This window comes from Phyllobates terribilis, unplaced genomic scaffold (genome assembly GCF_046119375.1).
Source record: "Phyllobates terribilis strain yellow unplaced genomic scaffold, ASM4611937v1 Scaffold_7__3_contigs__length_470593459, whole genome shotgun sequence".
Taxonomy (NCBI): Eukaryota; Metazoa; Chordata; class Amphibia; order Anura; family Dendrobatidae; genus Phyllobates; species Phyllobates terribilis.
The window spans coordinates 360,000,986-360,021,697 of NW_027362767.1; the positions used below are offsets into that span (position 1 = coordinate 360,000,986).

The following is a 20,712-nucleotide window of genomic DNA, read 5'->3' on the forward strand; positions in this document are numbered from 1 at the left end:
TACACAAAATAATGAGGATTAAATCCGAAACTTATTATATGATCGCTGAGACGATTCAATGTAGCTGAAGGGGAGCTCTCCTCTGATTTTGACTATTATCGAACAGGATCCGTTGCATATAATAACTATATACTCCCGCAATGAATGTGGATCAGCCTTCAGTTGGCTCTTTTATGTCTAAGGGGAGATCTACCCACATCCCCTGTGGTGAAATCATGTGGGCTCGGGCTCCACCCTTCATGTTTTTATTAAAATAACGAACTTATCCCTGGTTACTCGCAGAAGCCCAAAAGTGATACCATATTTTCTATTATGATTTTACCTTCATTTAGAGACCACTCATGGCGTAGTTGCGACCTGCTATTTTGTTACTTTTGCGCCACAGCCCCCCCCGGAGGGGCTTACGGCTATGGAAAAATAAGCATATTGCTCCTTGGCTGACCCTGCCACTAAAAATATAGGTCACGTCATTATCGGAATTATGGAACTTATAATATTCCGTATCTGCTCCGAAGGACCTGGAGACTTTTGTTAAACTTTCTTGAAGTCCTGGGAATGAAATTTCAACAGGTATCTGTAGATTTATCGCAAGCCTGCGTCTCATTGTCCCCTACCTTTGCTAGGGGAAATCTCGCATTTTAAGTAGGTTGGTGGCACCTCTCTTGCCAGCATTTGTTTACAGGGCCTTACTCATGAGTGTGATAATTGGGTTTTTGTGCTGAGATTTACATGGAGACAGCTCTTGTACTAACAAGTGGTCGATTGCTAGCTCTTGTCTTGTGACAAAGGTGGATAAGGGAGGGGTGAGAGGGGCTTCAGGGGAAGAAAGAGAGAATATTTTCAATATTCCTCAGTATTTCCCTGACAGTGCGTTTAGACTGACCAATAATCTGGAACAAGCATTCCTTGGAGCGCCCTTTCCCGTTTATCGCCCTGTCTAAAATAGTCCACCAATCACTCGTCAAGCGAGCAAAATGTTTGTTTGTCGGGTGAAATGATTTTTAATCTTGCTTATAAATCATTCTTCTTGACAGCACATCGAACTGTATAAACAAGTGAACTTAAGGGCAGGTGGGGAGTAAGGCAGGGTCTTCTCACATAGCAGATTCTTTTCAGATATTTCAACAAATTAAAATGTTAAATTCATCTGAATGGATTTGTTTTTGTAGAAACTGCATGATTTTTGAAAGCTCTGTTCAGAAGAATGGGACATGAAACTTGTCTAAGAAATCTGCTGAATATGAAAATACGCCAAAAGCCTTTTGCGGGGGACAGCATTTTCTACCCCTCAAACTCACCAGAACCTCCACATCTTGTACAAAATAATTAGGTTTTGATAAATAGTTTGGCTAGTCTCACTTTTATTTATGTAAATGGATTATGTTAACTAATACTTGGCCCAGAAACACATTTTATTATCCAGTTAATGATTTGTCTGAAGTGGTTGACAAGACTGGTCCAACAATCCACATCTTTGTCAGCTTCACAATGTGGCCTGTTGGGCAGGCGTGGCTTTCCCTAATGACCCATAGTAAGTAGTTTATATTGATAACAGGCAAAGGACACATTTATGCTTTCTTTCGTTTGTCTGAGAAGATAAGATTATCTGATTGAGACATTCACATCTGAGATGTTCCTTTGTGCCAGACTTCAATCCCGAATTATTTTATGACCCTTCACTTGTGTTTGTTACATTGGCTAATAACCCAACCGTTTCTCCTGGTCTGATTGTAAATGTATAAGTAGATAGAATTGGGGTAATATGTACAAAGTCAAGGTCTAGATAGATTGCCTGTAACAAGCGCCAATCACAGATGTAGCAAGATGGGACAGCTCACATTACCATATAGGTTCCATAATCATGAGGAGTTTGTCTAATCATTCTTCCGCCTCACACTCCTCCAGTCTTAAACCTCCCATACAATTTAGACTGTGGCCGGTATCAGTGGGTTCGTCCTTTATCGACGGGTTCGGCCGATGGTCTAATGTGTATTGTGTCTTCGGCCAACTGATGGTTGAGCGATATGTCAATAGCACATGTCTGATTTTGGATTACCCGTTGCATTGTTCTGCCTGAGATAATCTACCTGCCAACATGTCAGCTGGTGGCTTTTTAATAGAGAATAGTGATGAGCGAGCATGCTCGTTACTCGAGATTTACGTGCATGCTCGGGTGTTTTCCGAGTATCTTCAGCGTGCTCGGGTGTTATGTTTGAGTCACTCCGTGCTCATGATTTGTGACTGTTTGACATCTTTAATGCATGTGGGGAATGCTTGTTTCTTAGGCATTCCTCACTTGTATTAAAGCTGTTGAACAGTTGCAAATCATGAGCATGGAGTGACTAAAACATAACCCCCAGCACGCTGAAGATACTCGGCGAGCACCCGAGCATGCTCGCCGAAAGGGTTAACAGAACATACTCGCTCATCACTAATAGAGAACACCTAAAGCGCTTAATCGATTGAGGACTCCTGTGTATGGGAGAGTCTGCTGAGATGGTTGTTGGGTGAACAATCAACCAAATCATTGTTCAGCCATCTAATGTGTATGCCTGGCTTTAGAGGAGCCTTAAAGGATTTGGCATGCTCATGTTGGAGACCATTTTTGAGAATTTTACAGGAGATTAGTTTACATGCAAGCTGATTGTTTGCCATTTAATAACCTCTTTAAATAGGCCAATCATGGTTCTATGCGCGCAAAAATGTTATCTGCAAAACATCACGTTACGCAGGATGATTTGCTGCCAGTATTTATTTTTGCTTGTTCATTACATTTTTAGACAGACCAATAGTCTGAAACAAGCATTCTTACAAACACTTTTTCCCGATTGTTGATCTAAAATTGGTCTAAAATAAGCCTTTTACCCCGAAACAGTGTCTGCAAATTGAGATTTTGGTTTAGGGTTTTAATCCTAAATCATGTGACAAGGCTCGTTAGAGAGTCGATATCGACTTTTAGGATTGCTACTTCCAGCAGGTGGCACTATAGAATTCTAGTCCTCTTCCTCTTTGAAGAGACAATTTGCTTTTTATCTCAAATTAAATGCCCTTGAGTTTTGCATTGTGGAAATAAAACTGCTGGAATAAAGACTAAGTATGCTTCTATGAGAATTAGTATAGAAAATGTTCCCAGAATTGTTTTTATGGGGGGCCATAATTGTGCTTTCCCTCCTATGCATCTTTTTTACATTGAAGTCAATTTAATAAAAATTCCTTTCACAAAATGTGCTCGCTGCTGACCACAAAGCAGTGGTCTAGAAATGTGACCTAAAATTACCAAAAAAGTGGCACTTTTGTTTTACTGTATGAGAATCCAGTATGCAGCAAATGCGTGCGGCCATAAATACTGGTTTTCGGCTGTGTGCCCACGTAGCGTTTTACAAGCGTTTTTGATGCGGAATTTCCGCAGCGGAAACGCTTGTAAAACGCTTGGTAACCCGCACCCCATGATCCCCAATGGGTTTCCGCAACTTCTATGCACATGCTGCGGATTTTTCCGCAGCGTTTATGCTGCGTTCAAAAATCCGCAGCATGTCATTTAATTTTGCGTTTCCGCAAGCGGAATTGCCTTTGTCCAATGCATAAAAAACGCAAGGCAATTCCGCATGTGGAAAACGCGTGATAAACGCGCGAAAAATGCGCGATAAACGCGTGCGGAATTCCGCATGCGTTTTTCCGGGAGAGGACTTGCATTTATGCAGCAGAAATTTTCTGCTTCATAAATGCAACGTGGGCACATAGCCTTCTTCTGTTTTTTTTTTTTTTTATTTTTTATTTTGCAAAACCAGTTGAAACTAACTATCCAAGAAACATAGACGTGATTTCTTAAACTCCTGCCCACTGAACATCTAAAGATCCTGTTGAACTGTGCATGGTTGGGTGCATTTTTTTTCCTCTATAGACATCTGCAGGGAGCCTGAAAAACACAGCTGCATTTTTTCCCCATACATTTAGGCTGTGTGCCCACGAAGCATTTTCCAAGCGTTTATACTGCGGAATTTACGCAGCGTAAACTCTTGGTAATCCGTCCCCCATGGTCCCCAATCACAAGCCGCAATGTCAATGCCCATGCTGCGGATTTTTCCGCAGCATTTATGCTGCGCTCAAAAATCCGCAGCATGTTACTTTTGCAGATACTCAGCGTAATCGCCGCCATTGACTTGCATTGGACCGCGTGACATCTGCATCACTGCATCTGCACAAGCGGATATCACACGGTTCAATGTGCGGATGGTACCCAGGCCTGGAGAAGAGGAGACTCTCATCCAGACCTGGGTACCATAGAAACTGTAAAAAAAAAAAATAATAATAATTTAAAATAAAAAATAAAGATTATACTCACCTTCTGATGTCCTCCCGGTGTTTTGTCCGCTCGGTCCGGTCTCTTGCACTGCTCGCGCTGTTGTTTAAGGACCTGCCATGACCTCATTGAGTCATGTGACCTGACACATGACGTCACTGCAGGTCCTTCACACTACCGCGAGCAGTGCAAGAGACCGGACCGAGCGGACAAAACACCGGGAGGACATCGGAAGGTGAGTATAATCTTTACTTTTTCTTTACCATTCTTATTCATTTTTTTTTTTTTTTAACTGACTTGGTCACACTATATAAATCCATGCCGGTTGCATGGATCTATATAGTGTGAACAAGTTGTCAAGCACTTTCCAAGTGATGCTAAAATCGCTTGGAAAGCGCTTGTCAACCCGCATGCAGAAATGCAAGTGAAGAACGCTTCACATCCGCATGTCCCTGGCAGGAAAACGCATGTACAATCCACATGTACAATCCGCATGTACAATCCGCATGTACAATCTGCATGTACAATCCGCATGCGTTTTTCCTGCCAGGGAGAAGCGGAAAAAATATGCAGCATTTCTGCATCGTGGGCACTTAGCCTTAGAGTGCAGAATGAAATCTTTTCTCTACTAAAAAAAAATGCATTAAAGCTGCTTCAAATCTGCATTAAAATGTTCCTAAAAAAATATGAGCAGAAAGCATTACTTAGAGAACTTGATTATTGCGTATTATGTCGGGGACACCATCAGACTATATATGCAGAAAAAAAAAACGCAGCATTTATGGTGTGTGTGAACACGGCCTTACTGTGTGTATAGCTCATAGTCCATGCCAATTATTGAAAGGAGCTAATCAAGAGTGCGATCAGCCATTGTGGGAATTTTGTCATCCTGACACAAGGTTGTCGATAGCGCAAATGGGTTTCTATTTGCCTTCCCCTGAATCAACATGATAAAGGTTACCATATCTGTGTCCTGTTAACTTTCGCAACAAGGTAACCAGTGTTTATCTGGTCTTAGGTGATGAAAATGTAGTGATGTTTTGTAGTAGTCAGCAAAGGAAAAAATACATGAAATACCAGTCTTTTTTTTTTTTTGCTTGGTTTGACCGTATATATTCGTATAGCATATTCTAGAAATATGACATTTGTATATTTTCTGTGGTGTTAGCAATGTGCAACTGTCGTTGGGGGAGACATAAGGTTTGTTCACATGGCAAGTTTTTTTCAGAAATCCAGTCACCTGTTGAAGTCCGGTAAATGTTCTTTACTGAAATTTTCCTAAAGAATTGAGGCATGAGTAAGCCCTCAAAGCCCTTTTTACATTGGCCTATAATCCAAATCATTACTGATTTTTGGCCCAACTAAACATGGGTGAACAAGCTCGATCGCAGTGCTTATGCAGGCTTAAAAATCACCGGCACATTTCACTTTGTAAGTTACAGATGTAATGCAGACTGTATAAGGACCAAGCAATTATATTACTAATCCTTCATCCCCTTACAGCTTTCATAGGACTGTGTAATGGGGCCTTAAAACGAATGCCGATTGACTTAGATCAGCGCTCGTTCGTCCAAGAAATCTACATGTATAAATCATGTCCCTGGAGCCGATAAATCTATTGGAAATTTGATCGGTCATGTTGTTTTTTTGTTGTTTTTTTTGCATTGTAATTGTGTTCTACAACCCCAATTGTCAGGCAACTAGATAGTGTTGTGGGGCTCAAGATAAAATCCCTCTCCCCCATAGTTCTATGTATGTATATATCTATATACACTGGAGAAAATAAGTATTTGATACGCTGCCGATTTTGCAAGTTTTTCCCCCTACAAAGAATGGAGAGGTCTGTAGTTTGTATCGTAGATACACTTCACCTGTGAGAGACGGAATCTAAAAATAAAAACCAGAAAATCACATTGTATGTTTTTTACATAATTATTTGCTTTTTATTGCATGAAATAGGTGTTTGATAGTTTTTCTTTAAGAAGAAATTGTAACAGGTTTGTAAGAGACAGAATTGTTGCTGGTTGTTAGGTGATTTTGAGGATTTTTTTTTAGATTTCGTCTCACAGGTGAAGTGTACCTACAGTAAAAACTACAGACCTCTCCATTCTTTGTAGATGGAAATATTGCAACATCGGCCGTGTATAGTATGTATGTGTAAATACACAGTAAATGTAAAAAGTAAAATGTTTAAGTTTGGGCACCACTGGTCGAAATTACAGTTATTAACAGTTAAGCAAGTTGAAGATGAAATTGTCTCTAAAAGGCCTAAAGTTAAAGAGGACGCATTTCCTTTTGTATTTTGGGGAAAAAAATATTTTCATCTTACATTTTTAAAATTACAAAAAGGAAAATGAGCTGATAAAGTCTGGGCACCCTGCATGGTTAGTACCTAGTAGCATCCTCTTTTGAAAGTATCACAGCTTGTAAATGCTTTTTGTAGCCAGACAAGAGTCTTTCAATTTTTATTTGAGGGATTTTCATCCATTCTTCCTTGGAAAATTCTTCCAGTTCTGAGAGATTCCTGGGTAGTCTTTCATGCACTGCTATTTTGAGGCTAGACGCAGATTTTCAAAGATGTTCAGATCAGGGGAATGTGAGGGCCATTGTAAAACCTTCATCTTGCGCCTTTTGAGGTCATCTATTGTGGATTATGACGTGTGTTTAGGATCATTATCCATTTGTAGACGCCATCCTCTTTTCAACTTCAGTGTTTTTACAGATAGTGTTATGTTTGCATCAAGAATTTGTTGAAATTTAATTGAATCCATTCTTCCCTCTACCTGTGACATGTTCCCCATGCCATTGGCTGCAACACAACCCCAAAGCATGATTGATCCACCCCTATGCATAATGGTTGGAGAGATGTTCTTTTCCTGAAATCCTGTGCCTTTTTTTTCAGCAGCAGAAGGGAAGGAAGGGAGACACAGATTCTCTACTTCGTGGGTAGGCGGAGCCCCATAGGATAGTCACCTCAGATTGGAAAAAGACGACCGGCCCCTCCAGTATATAGGCTCCTCCTACTCCCATGTTCATCAGTCTTTTTATCTGAGGTCTCAGAGGATAGTCGCTGCTTCGGCAGCTCCTCAGAAGAGTTGTTGTTTTATATCCAGCGAGTCCTGGACCCCCCGTGGTCTAGAGGTCTCTGTGGGTCTCGGCGCTGCTGAGACCCCTGACCCTCCCCTGGCAGCTCTGTGTACCCCTTGAGGAGGTTCCCACTTATGCCTGCCGGCCCCGGGGGATACAGGGCGCTCCCTGGCGGAGGCGCACACCACACATCTGAGAGGGTCCCTGCGTGCTCCGCCATAGGGGGGAGCAAAGGGCCATGGCGCCACACATCCCTGAGGATCCCTGTGGCGTTCAGCCGGGTAAGTGCTCTTTGGTCTAAAGAGTATCTTTGACGGCTACGGCAAGTGTACTGTCTGTGTGTTTCTTGTCTATTTCAGACGCTGCCTTGACTGGGGAGCAGAGACGGAGGCCAGTAATTTTTATTTTTATTTTTTATTTGCGCATGCTTTTTCGTTTTTGCTTCCTGCCTTCATTGAGGCAGGAAGCTCCCTGTATTGGCGCGCGTTTTCTTGCTTTTATTGACTTGCTTCCTGCCCTCATCTTTTGTTTGAATAAGGCGGGGGGCGTGGCCTAACGGGGCGTGGCTTAGCGTCTCCTGGCTTCCTGCCGTCATTACTTAGGCAGGAAGCGCTTGGTTGAGCGTGCGCTGGCGGTCCCTGCTTCTCCCTCCGGCGTCCAGCGGCGCCTCCTGCTCTCTGCTCCCCGTCCGTCCACACACTTAGGAGGAGCGGTCGCCGCAGTACCGGTGAGTCCCCTCTGCCTCTGGCAGGGGTTTTTTGTCAGTGCTGTCTCTCCAGGCTACTTATTAGGAGTCCTCCGGAGCACTGCCGCTTTCTCTCCTAAAGCTATTTACTTCACTGACCTTTTAGGCTGTGTAGTATTATAGTTGCTGTGATGTTAACCCCTTCTGAAAAAGTGGAACTTTAGGGGAAACACATGGTGTTTAAGGGAGTTTCCCCCTATTGATTTTTTGCTCGGCATTTCTGGGGTAGCTCTTTTCTAAGGGTGAGCTTTAACCCTTCAGAGCCTGTCGCGCATATATATATATATATATATATATATATATATATATATATATATATATATATATATATATATATATATATATATATATATATATATATATATATATATATAAAAAAAAAGTGAGTTTTGAAAACAGGCTGTGCAGCTTTCACACTTTTTTGCCATCCTTGTTGTACATCCTGGCATCTGGTGTTGGGTGGCATGTCGGATCAGGGGCCTGGGAGTGCGGATCGGTCTCCTGATCCGTTTCAGGTTCAGTCGCACGCCTCTGATACACTCAGGCCTTCTACTACATCAAGTTCAACGCTCAGTGATGTTAAGGTGGAGGCGCTCACTCGCTGCATTGATAGTCTCTCTAGTCTCCTGGGACAGTGGGTGTCAGCTAGATCACACCCAATGCCACGAGGTAAAAAGCGACGCAAGACTATGGTGGCGTTGTCTCCCTCGCAGAGCACATCAGAGGCTTCGGATTCACCAACAGATTCGGTTGATGAAATTTCTGAGTCCGAAGAGGAGGATCAACAGGATCGCTCTGTTTCTCTTTCTGGTCGCGTAGATGGGCTTATTAAGGACATGCGGGAAGTATTAGAGCTGTCTGAAGAGCCGACAAGACCATCTAGGTCAGGCCGTCTGTATCAGAAGACGCGCCGTGTTCGTTCTACATTACCTGCGCATGAGGAACTTAACGAAGCGGTGGAGAAGGAGCGTCAGTGTCCGGATAAACGCTTCCGAGGAACGCGTTTTTTTGATGCCATATATCCCTGTGCCAAGGAGATGGTTACTAATTGGGTTCCCTCTCCTGAGGTGGATATATCTCGGTCTCAGCTGACCAAGTCTTCCCTGCTTCCTGTTAAAGGGAGAGCCAATCTTCAGGATCCTTTGGACAGAAGATCGGAGTCAGCGGCGAAATCCATCTATGAAGCCGCGGGTCATGGTTTCCGAGCGGCCTTGGGGGCCATGTGGGCCGGTGAGGCTTCTCTGCGGTGGTTGGATCAGCTGCGTGTGGCGTGGCAGGATGGGACTTCGCGTTCAGAAGTGGAAAAGCTTTTTCAGCGAATGGAAGAAGCTATGTGTTATGGCAGAGATGCAGTACTGGACACTGCTTCAATTCTGTCCAGGGCTCAGGCTTCGGCAGTCACGATTAGAAGAGTTCTGTGGCTTAAACAGTGGACCGGGGATGTAGTATCCAAACAGGGATTGCTTAGTCTGGCATATAAGGGCGGTCAGCTCTTTGGTTCAGATCTTTCGGAACTAATTGCCAAAGCTAAAGCTAAGGATGTTACTCTGCCTGGGAAAAAGGCAGTGGCATCCACAGCCGGCAGGACAGGGCCCGGCAGAGGTCTTCGGTCCTTTCGGGCCAGGGGATGATTCAGTCAGCCGCCTTGGAGATTGGATCGTCCCTCATCCTCCGACAGATCCGCCCAGAAATCTTGTTCTCCTTGGAAGCAACGGTCCCGTCAGGACAGACGGGAGGTTGATAAAAAGTCCGCTAAGGCTGACTGACGCCAGGGATCCCCCCGAGGGCTCTCGGGTGGGAGGTCGTCTGCTACAATTCAGGTCGATCTGGGCATCCCACATAGCAGACGCCTGGGTGACATGGGTTATGTCGGCAGGCTATTTCATAGAGTTTCATTCGCTGCCTCCAGACAGGTTTCGTCTGACGGGCATTCCGTCCGTGCCAAGACTGGCTGCCGCACTGTTTCAGGAGGTCGACTCTCTCCTACAGCAGGGTGTGGTGGTTCAGGTTCCTCCGGAAGACCAGGGAAAGGGTTTTTATTCCAACCTTTGTGGTCCCCAAAAAGGAGGACAAGTTTCGTCCGGTGCTGGATCTCAGGGATTTGAATATTTACGTCCGGACACGGAAGTTCCGCATGGAGTCTCTCCGATCGGTGATAGCGACCCTGTCGCAGTACGATTTCTTGGTGTCCATAGACATCCGCGACGCCTATTTGCAAATCCCTATCGGCAGGGCTCACCAGCGTTTCTTGCGTTTCGCTATAGGTCAAACCCATTACCAGTTTGTGGCCCTGCCTTTCGGGTTGGCCTCAGCTCCCAGGGTTTTTACAAAAATTCTGGCTCCTCTCATGGCGCTTCTTCGAAGACAGGTGGTTACGATCCTCCCATACCTGGACGACCTGTTCATAGTGTCACCCACAGCGGAGGAGGCAATAGCGGCTCGCGATCTCTCCCTTCAGTACCTGATGGACTTCGGGTGGCTGATCAATTGGAAGAAATCGTCATTGGAGCCAGCACAGTCCATTCTTTTCCTGGGGATGCAGTTTGATACTGTTCGGGCAGTTGTGTCCCTGCCTCCTGTCAAACAGACGAACCTTCGTCTTCTGGTCCAGGCTATGAGGTCGGCGCTGTCAATGTCCCTTCGGGAATGCATGCGCCTTCTGGGTCAAATGGTGGCAACTATGGAAGCAGTACCATTTGCACAATTTCATTCCCGGGATCTCCAGAGCCTTATTCTGACCCATTGGGATCGATCGCTAACTTCTCTGGATCGCTCGGTCATTATCTCCCGCAGGGTGCGAGAATCTCTTGGATGGTGGTTACGTCCGGAGACTATCCGTGGGGAAATCCTTCCTTCCTCCGAGATGGTCGGTGGTGACAACCGATGCCAGCCGGACAGGCTGGGGGGGGGAGTTTGGAACAACCTCTGGATTCAGGGAGTCTGGTCGCCAAAGGAGTCGTCTCTCCCGATCAACATTTTGGAGTTGAGAGCAATATTTCTCTGCCTCCAACATTGGGCGGTCTTATTGAGCGGTCTACCGGTCCGGATCCAGTCGGACAACGCTACGGCTGTTGCGTACATCAACCACCAAGGCGGGACAAGGAGTTCCAGTCTCATGTCGGAGGTCTCTCGGATCCTGGTCTGGGCCGAGTCCAAAGTTCCAGCAATCTCTGCAATTCACATTCCAGGGGTGTTGAATATCTCGGCGGACTTCCTCAGTCGCGAGCAAGTGGACCCTGGGGAATGGAGTCTCCATCCAGAAGTGTTTTCTTTGCTGTGTTCCCGTTGGGGGACTCCTCAGGTGGACTTGATGGCATCCAGGCTGAACGCCAGGGTTCCGACGTTCATGTCCAGGTACAGGGACCCGGAGGCGGTGGCGGTGGATGCTCTAGTGGCCCCGTGGGGTCAGTTCAAGCTGATCTATGCGTTTCCGCCGATATCCTTACTACCTCTGGTGATCTGACGGATCAAACTCGAAAGGGTATCAATAATTCTGATAGCACCAGACTGGCCGCGGAGGACATGGTATTCGACGCTGGTGTCTCTTCAGGCGGCACCTCCGTTTCCACTGCCCCTTCGGCCGGACTTGCTCACTCAGGGGCCCATTCGTCATCCGGACCTGAGGTCCCTTCGTTTGACAGCGTGGCTCTTGAGACCGAGATCTTGACCCGTCGCGGTTTTTCGCCCGAGGTCATTGCTACCTTGCGGGCGGCCCGGAGTCCAGCTACGTCCAGGATTTATCACAGAACTTGGGAGTCTTTCTATTCATGGTGTTCTGGATCCTCAAGAAACCCGAGGGTTTTTTCCATCCCCAACTTCTTGGCCTTTCTGCAATCTAGTCTGGCCAGGGGTTTGGCAGTTAGTACGGTGCGGGGACAGGTATCTGCTCTTTCCGCACTTTTTAGGAAGGCTATTGCCTCTCGTAGGGATGTGCGCTCTTTTTTTCGCGGAGTCGCACGTCAGTTTCCGCCACAAAGGGCAGTTGTGGCTCCATGGCGGCTTAATCTAGTCCTGGAAGCCCTTCAGCATAGGCCTTTTGAGCCTATGGATTCTGCTAAACTTTCACTACTTTCTTGGAAGGTGGCCTTCTTGGTGGCAGTCACCTCTTTGAGAAGGGTATCGGAATTGGCAGCACTTTCTTGCTCACCTCCTTTTCTGGAATTTTTTCCGGATCGCGTGGTGCTTCGTACTCGTGAAGATTTTTTGCCTAAGGTAGTGTCAGAATTCCACATTAATCAGGACATAGTGTTGCCTTCTCTTTGTCCAGGACCTAAGAATCCAAGGGAGCGGGCCTTGCACTCGTTGGCCTTAGTGCGGGCATTGAAGTTCTATCTTACGATCACCCAAGGTTTTCGGAAGTCGGACTCTCTTTTTTTATAATTCCGGCAGGTCATCGGCGTGGTCAACGTGCTTCCAAAGACACGATAGCTCGGTGGATCCGTTCAGCTATCCTGGAAGCGTACCGGCTCAAGGGCGAGCCTTGTCCGGTTAAAGTTAAAGCTCATTCCACGAGAGCCATTGGCTCATCGTGGGCTTTTCGTCAGGGGGCCTCGGCAGCGCAGCTCTGCCGGGCGGCCACCTGGCGCTCCGTTCACACCTTTACTAAGTTTTATAAGGTGGACGTAAGTGCTTCAGCCGATGTGGCCCTGGGACGCAGGGTCCTGCAGGCGGCGGTAATTTAAGTTATCCCTTTACTTAGTTTTCCGTTATTTTAGCGCGGTTTGCGCTCTTGCCTAAGTTTTGGGGTATGGAAGCTTTTGCCTCTATTTCCCACCCTTAAGTAGGTACTGCTTTAGGAAATCCCACGAAGTAGAGAATCTGTGTCTCCCTTCCTTCCCTTCTGCTGCGGAAAGCCGGATTTTGGTAAGAACTTACCTGTAAAATCCTTTTCAGCGAAGGAAGGAAGGGAGACACAGCACCCTCCCAGGGCAGAAGTGTTTTTTTGTGTTTCTAGATGCAGCGCGTCTCCTTCCTGATGTCGATCTTCTGGACTGGGTTTAGCGCTCTACGGCTCTCCTTCCAGTTTCGCCAGCTCTACACAGTTGTCAGGTCCAATGGGGTATGCCTAAGACTGTGTTTCTATTACATAACCTGTTTTCTCTCATTTCTGAAATTTCAGAAGGGGATATGTTGTTCTGCTGGTGGGTCTGCTCTTCCTTAGCTTGTGTACGGACTGATGAACATGGGAGTAGGAGGAGCCTATATACTGGAGGGGCCGGTCGTCTTTTTCCAATCTGAGGTGACTATCCTATGGGGCTCCGCCTACCCACGAAGTAGAGAATCTGTGTCTCCCTTCCTTCCTTCGCTGAAAAGGATTTTACAGGTAAGTTCTTACCAAAATCCGGCTTTCCCACGCATACCTTCGATCATTGTGGCCAAAGAATTCTATTTTAACCTCATTGGACCACAAGACTTGTTTCCAAAATGCATCAGTCTTGTTTAGATGTTCTTTTGCATACTTTGACGCTGCTTTTTATGGTGAGGACACAGGGGAGGTTTTCTTCTGATGACTCGTCCATGAAGGCCATATTTGTGCAGGTGTCTCTGAACAGTAGAACAATGTACCACAACTCCAGAGTCCACTAAATCTTTCTGAAGGTCTTTTGCAGTCAAGTGGGGGTTGTGATTTGCCCCTCTATCAATCCTACAAGCAGCTCACTGAAATTTTGCTTGGTCTTCCAGACCTTATGTTGACCTACAATGTTCCTGTTAACTGCAATTTCTTAATTACATTTCAAACTGAGGAAAGGGCAACTTGAAAGCGCTTTGCGCTCTTCTTATAGCCTTCTCCTGCTTTGTGGGCCTCCACCATTTTCAGAGTGCTAGGCAGCTGCTTAGAAGAACCCATGGCTGCGTTTTTTTGGCACAAAGTTTGAGGCTGGGTTTTTATAAAGCTGGGAGATTTTTATCACCTAACCTTTCCTAATGATGGGGAACAAGCAATAACCCGAACAGGAACTAATTAACTTTGACCAAGGTTTGAGACCCTATCTGAGCACACAAACCTCCCAAGGGTGCCAAACCTTTTCCATCTGCCCATTTTCATTTTTGTAATTTTTAAAATGTAAAAAAATGATTATATATATATATAATCTGCATGCAAAAATGGAGGCAGCACACAGAGTAGCTTGAGAAAGGTCCACAATTTTGGACCGAAACGTTGCCATTTGGGCTATCAAACCTTATCACTTTACTCTACTCTGTGTGCTGCCTCCATTTTTGCATGGATATCTAAAGGACTGGTATGTACCTGGGGGGCTTTTTTTGCACCAAAAGCATAATTTTTGTCTGGTTTCCTATTTTCTATATATATAGATAGATAGATAGATATACACTGTACAGACCAAAAGTTTGGACACACCTTCTCATTAAAGATTTTTCATGACTTTGAAAATTGTACATTCACACTGAAGGCATCAAAACTATGAATTAACACATGTGGAATTATATACTTAACAAAAAAGTGTGAAACAGCTGAAAATATGTCTTATATTCTAGGTTCTTCAAAGTAGCCACCTTTTGCTTTGATGACTGCTTTGCACACTCTTGGCATTCTCTTGATGAGCTTCAAGAAATAGATAGATATAGAGATATATATGTTCTAAAATACAAAGGAAATGTGTCATCTTTAACTTTTAGGCCTTTTAGAAATCATTTCCTCTTATACTTGCTTAACTGTTCACAGTAACAGTTATTTTGACCAGGGGTGCCCAAACTTTTACATGCCATTGTACTATTACACTAACTTTTCAAACCAGTCTTTTTATTTTTTTTTGTGGCACTTTCTCATTTAAACTGCTTTTGGCAGTGAAATTAGCGGCATCGCGGAACTAGTGAATTGCAGAGCACTTAGTTTCTATGGGTTCCCCTTTGTCCCGTCACAGCCTTGTCATGCTTTCCAAAGTCAGATTGTGGGTAAGCATACAGATGAAGTATGGCATGATAATCTGATCGGTAAATATGTTAATCTATTCCTGTGTCGCACAATGCTGTTTTCAGCTGCCCCTGGTTACTGCAACACGACCAAGTAAAATGCATTGTGCTCACGAGCAGTTCCAGACCTCGGAACCCTATACACAAGTGAGAACTGTTGCCATGGTAAGGGGTTTAGGGTAAAGGGTGTTATACTGTACTTTACAGGCGTGTAAGTCATCAGCCCTCCAGCTGTGGGATAGCATACAGATCACTGATGGGCGTTGCAGTGAACCCATCATTATATATAATTTACCAAGTATGTTATTTTCTGTAATGCTTTGTGTCGCAGAGCACATTTGGGGTTAATTAGCTTTTACTGGAGAGAAGTGATTCGATGTGAATCTAATTTTAGGATAGTTGCCAGACCCGGCGACCAGACTAATTTGCAGTTTGATGCACAAGAATAGCAAGGAAGTGAGCGACATTATTTTACACAATGCAAAAGATTGAATCTGCCAGAAGCCCACCCCCTGAGGAACCTGAATTTTGGCGATACGCGTGGGGATTTCTTTGTCCCTCATTTAACTCCCTTACCCTTCTCTCTGCTCTGGACTGGTATTCATCCTATGTGTTAATTCACATTTTTCTTATTACTGGTGCTGCCCATGTGATATTTGATGCTGTGCTACTTTTACCATTATTATATGTATGTGTAATATATATGTATATGTACTGAATCTGTCCTGTGAGGGAGTCTGTCTCATTATTTCTCATTATTTCATCTTAGACTGTTATTCTCATTGTGGCACATTGATTTTGTGCATGTTTTAATTAGTCAGTATCGGGTGTTTTTTTTTTTTTTTTTTTTTTGCTTTTGCATTTCGGGATAAAAATATTACATTTTGGGAAATGCCTGTAATTTAATAGTTTCTTTTTTTTCCCTTCTTACAGCCAGAGAAGGCGCACATGACCCATCGACAGGCTTTCCAATAATGCCTTGCGATCATATGATAACATAGCACATCACATTGTGTAGGACAGTCTATCAGACTGTATAAAAGCCAAGGGAAAGAATGCAGCAGCAAATTTAGGGTGAATCCATTTAGTGTGAGGACGGAACAGCTTAAAGAAAGATGGAGAAAGGGCCAAAAACTGAATAAACTGTACATATTGAATGTGTGGAACAGAAGAGCAGTGTATCATAGTTACCATCTGTTTACCCATAGAAATATATATTGAGGGCATTTTGACATGTAATTCCATTAAAGAGCTCAAAAGGGTATATATACAGTCCAAGGAAACCAGAGTGTGTTATAAATGTTTTTTTCAGGGCAATTGGAGTACGTGTGACTGGCAGCTATTTTATGCTCCACATATAAAATTTTGGGGTAAAGTTGGCCGTAGCTGGCTAATTCAAATATCAAAAAGATAAATCATATCTAGTTTTTACATATTTCATAATAAAAGTTTTTTTTTTTTTTTTTTACAGTTTTAAAAAAAAAATGTCCATTTCTGTTTTAGGTAAACCCCACCCCTCACTGTGTACGGGCAATGATGAAGATGACCTACTGTCCTCACTGCCGGGGACTTGTTACAGTCAAGCCTTGTAACAACTACTGTCTGAATGTACTGAGAGGCTGCCTGGCCAATCCTGGGGATCTAGATGTTGATTGGAACAACTTTATAGGTGAGTAAAAATTGATCTAGAAGTGTCATTTATGATGTATGCATGAGTTTTTACTGCTTTGTTGTTTAATTTTACATCAGATCTAGGAATTTGGTGTAATAACATCTGACTGCAGTCCTGCCGTCTAGAAACCATTATAAAATGATGTACAGTTGAACACCGTTAATAACTGCATCCTAAATTGGCTTCTGCTGCTTGATCAGCTTGTCGGACATAATTGCTGCCTTTCGTTGAGGGGTAATGGGTGGATGTTATGTATCCTTCTCTTTTTACATTCTCTTTAATAAGTTGCTTTTCACTTTCTCGAAGACCTCGGCTGTTAGAGCTTAATATTGTGGGCACGAGCGTACACCGGGACAATGATATTTACCGAGGATCGGGAAGCTCATGGTTTCTTTTGTATGTGTTTTTTTTCTTCACTGTACAGAACATTATCGCCCTCAGGTGGAATATCTGTTGCCTATTTAGTATGAATGACGAAGTCTGAACTATAAAGGGAAAAAGTTTGAATGATTTCAAATAGTTTTTATCCATCTAATGACTGTTGAGCCTTAACAATTTAGGTGGTCTGTTTGCCGTATTTGGTGACTATTTAGCTGACTTATTTTTGTGTTTTTTATTATGTAGTAGCATTATATAGATGATAGATTTAATAAGTTAATTGAAACTACTAAAAAAAAAGCAAAATTTCTTTACAAAGATTTTCAGGAGATACAAAAATAGAGCCTTTACTTCTACCAAAAATACTAATCTTCTCCATATATTTCGCTTTAGACCAGGGATGTCAAACTCAAACACACAGAGGGCCAAAATGAACAACTTAAAGACTTGGGCCAACCATTATACAGTATAATAGGCCCCACATAGTCCTCCATACAGAATAATCGGCCCCACATAGTCCTCCATACAGAATAATCGGCCCCACATAGTCCTCCATACAGAATAATGGGCCCCACATAGTCCTCCATACAGAATAATGGGCCCCACATAGTCCTCCATACAGAATAATGGGCCCCACATAGTCCTCCATACAGAATAATGGGCCCCACATAGTCCTCCATACAGTATAATGGGCCCCACTTAGTCCTCCATACAGAATAATGGGCCCCACATAGTCCTCCATACAGTATAATGGGCCCCACATAGTCCCCCACACTGAATAATGGGCCCCACATAGGGGTGGTGGTTCTGGTGTCATGGGCCAAATAAAACCACCCTGCCCGCAAGATTTGACCCCTGGGCCAGAGTTTGACATTTATGCATCAGACTACCATACTGGTTTCTTACGCTCATAATTAGGAGCAATTATAGCATCTTTTTTTCCATGCTGATAAATGGCACATACAGGGCTCTAGGTCAGAAAATCACTTGGTTGCCTTGTGACCCCTAAATCTAAAAAATATAAAGGCCAAATTGCTGCCCTGTAAGTTGTTATCTTTTAAGGGTAAGTATATGAAGATTTTTTTTTTTTTTTTTTTTTTTTAAAGAGTCGGTCAGTCCTAATTGACCATATAAACGAAGCACAAAGCTTTGAACCCATGTTTGAAATGCTCAGCGCACCATTCTGCCCGCTGGTTTTGCATGCCCGGTTTCCATCACTGATTAACAGTCCTGGCTTGCCCTAAGTTTTCTCTGCAGACATTGCTTATTTTTGGCAAGCAAGTACTGTCCTTGAAAGTCTCTGTAAAATATTTTCATTGCCTCGGTCAGACTTTTTTCAGTGTCAGCCTGTGCTACAGTCATGGCCAAAAATTTTGAGACTGACACAAATTTTGCTTTTCACATAGTTTGCTGCTACTGTTTTTTAATAGTGGCAATTTGCATTAACTCAACTTAATTAGCTAAATTGTTATGAAGAGTGATCAAATGAATTGTAAAAAATTGCATAGCTGTTGTGTTCTTTGCTTAACATGTTACTTCCAAGGAAACAGTTATCATTGCGTTAAATCAAAAGGGCTTTACAGCCGAGGACCTTTCTGCTTGTGTAAGATTGCCTCTAAATCAACCTTTAATCAGATCATTAAACATTTCAAATAGAAAAGTTCAGTTGGAGTTAAGAAGGCTTCAGGGCTCCCAAAAAGTGAAGCAAGTTCCAAGACAGTCTCCTAAAGAGGATTCAACCAGTGAATCAGCTCAACACTAGTGCAGAGCTTGCTCTTGGGTGGCAGCAGGCAGATGTTTATGCACCTGCATGCACATTGAGGTGCAGGCTTTTGGAGGCTGGTATGAATGGACACAAAGACACTTCTCAAAAAAAAATAAAAAAAATCAAGAACTGACATTCTGCAGGAATTACAAAGATTAAACTGCTGAGGACTGGGGTAAAGTGTTTTTTTGTTTTTCTGATGACGCCCCTTCAGACTGTTGGGACATCTTGAAGAATGATTTTCCAGAGAAGAAAAGGTGAATGCTACTATGAAACCGTTTGAAGTCAACAGTAAAGCATCTTGAGACCATTTTTGTGTGAGGGCTTTTCATCCATGGAATGAGATCACTCACAATTTTGCCTAAAAGCCAGCCATGAATATAGAATGGAATCTAAACATCCTCCAAGAGCAACTTCTCCCAATAATTCAGGAGCAATTTGGTGATGAACAATGCTTTTTCCAGTATGATGAAGCACCATGTCACAAGGCAAAAGTGATAACTAAGGGGCTCTGTGAACAAAACATTGAAAATTTGAGTCAATGTCCGAGAAACTCCCCACATCTCAATTCCATTAACAACCTGTGGCCAATCCTCAAAAAGTTGGCGGACAAACCTAAACACTGAAATTGTGAGAAATCCATGCACTGATTAGACAAGAATGGGTTGTCATCAGTCCTGATTTGTCCCAGAAGCAGATATCCAGCTGTCAGGTCGAATTGTAGAAGTCTTGAAAAATAAGGGTCAGCACTGTAAATATTGAATCTTTGCATAAACCGAATTAATTTGTCAAAACTTTAAGAACTGACGAAATGCTTATAATTGTACTCTCGAAACGGCAAAATTAGTGAAAACCAAAATTTGTGTCAATCTCAAAGGACATGACTATCAAACCTGACGTGCAATGTTAAAGTTGTGGTATTGCCACATTTCCACTGCAGCAAGTCCAACTATTTGTGGTTAAGCTGCAATTCTAGATTCAGCCAATGGGTAAGAGTGGCACTATTTCTAAAAGAATGCCACCATCCAATCTCATACAAGCAGACGTTTAGGTGTGTACATCTTTAAGCTATTACTGATTATCAGCTTTTTTTTTGTCAAATTTTGTAGCCTTGGAGTCGTTTTTTATTGGTATTTCTCTATGAAATGGAGGATACTGTAATAAAAAAACAAATTTTTCTATATACTATAATCTCATAGCCAACTGTCTGTTTCATTTAGGCGTTTCTCTTAGATGTCTATGTGGAAGTATTTTTGCTGGTGTATACTCTTGTTACTTAATGCACGTCAGGTTTCAGACGCCTAAGGCATTGAACAATGCTTTAATCCCCAGAACCATGTCATGAATTTAACAAAATGCTTTAATTAATCAGTGCTCCGCTTGCCGAGTTTCACCCTTTTTTACTTTATTACTTCAGATCCTTCCTTTTATGCCTTTGTCTCTTTTGGTAGTTTTTTTTTTCTTAACTAATTAAATACATTTTCAAGGAATGTGGCATACTTCCTGAGGGGCGCACATATTAACCGGTTTGTAGTCAACCAACAGATTGCAAAACTCGTTTTCCTGTGGTTTAACTCAGGCATTGTCTTAGAGACCTGAATTCATAAGGAATAGGCTTGTCATAGGGAAAGCAGTAAAACCTTTTTAATGGGTTGGATGTGATTTTCATTCCTGGGGTACATGGAATTCAAATTTTAGTTGAAATTAAAAGTTGATATTGTTAATGAGATTGACATGAAATGTTACTAATCCTTCGTAGTCTGACTGTTGTAAACCTAAATCACTAGAAGACCGCAGTTGATACTGCTGAGTGATTACACACAAATCTCTTT

At 43.3% G+C, this 20,712-nt stretch overlaps 1 protein-coding gene across 1 annotated transcript in view; it reads left to right on the forward strand.

The window, feature by feature from the left end:
* Positions 1 to 20,712, forward strand: part of GPC4 (glypican 4) — a 135,430-nt gene that overhangs the window by 99,927 nt on the left and 14,791 nt on the right. Inside the window, exon 4 of the mRNA XM_073641319.1 lies at positions 16,569 to 16,734. Within this exon, the coding sequence (XP_073497420.1) occupies positions 16,569 to 16,734 (166 nt within the window). The remainder of the gene's footprint in view (positions 1 to 16,568; positions 16,735 to 20,712) is intronic.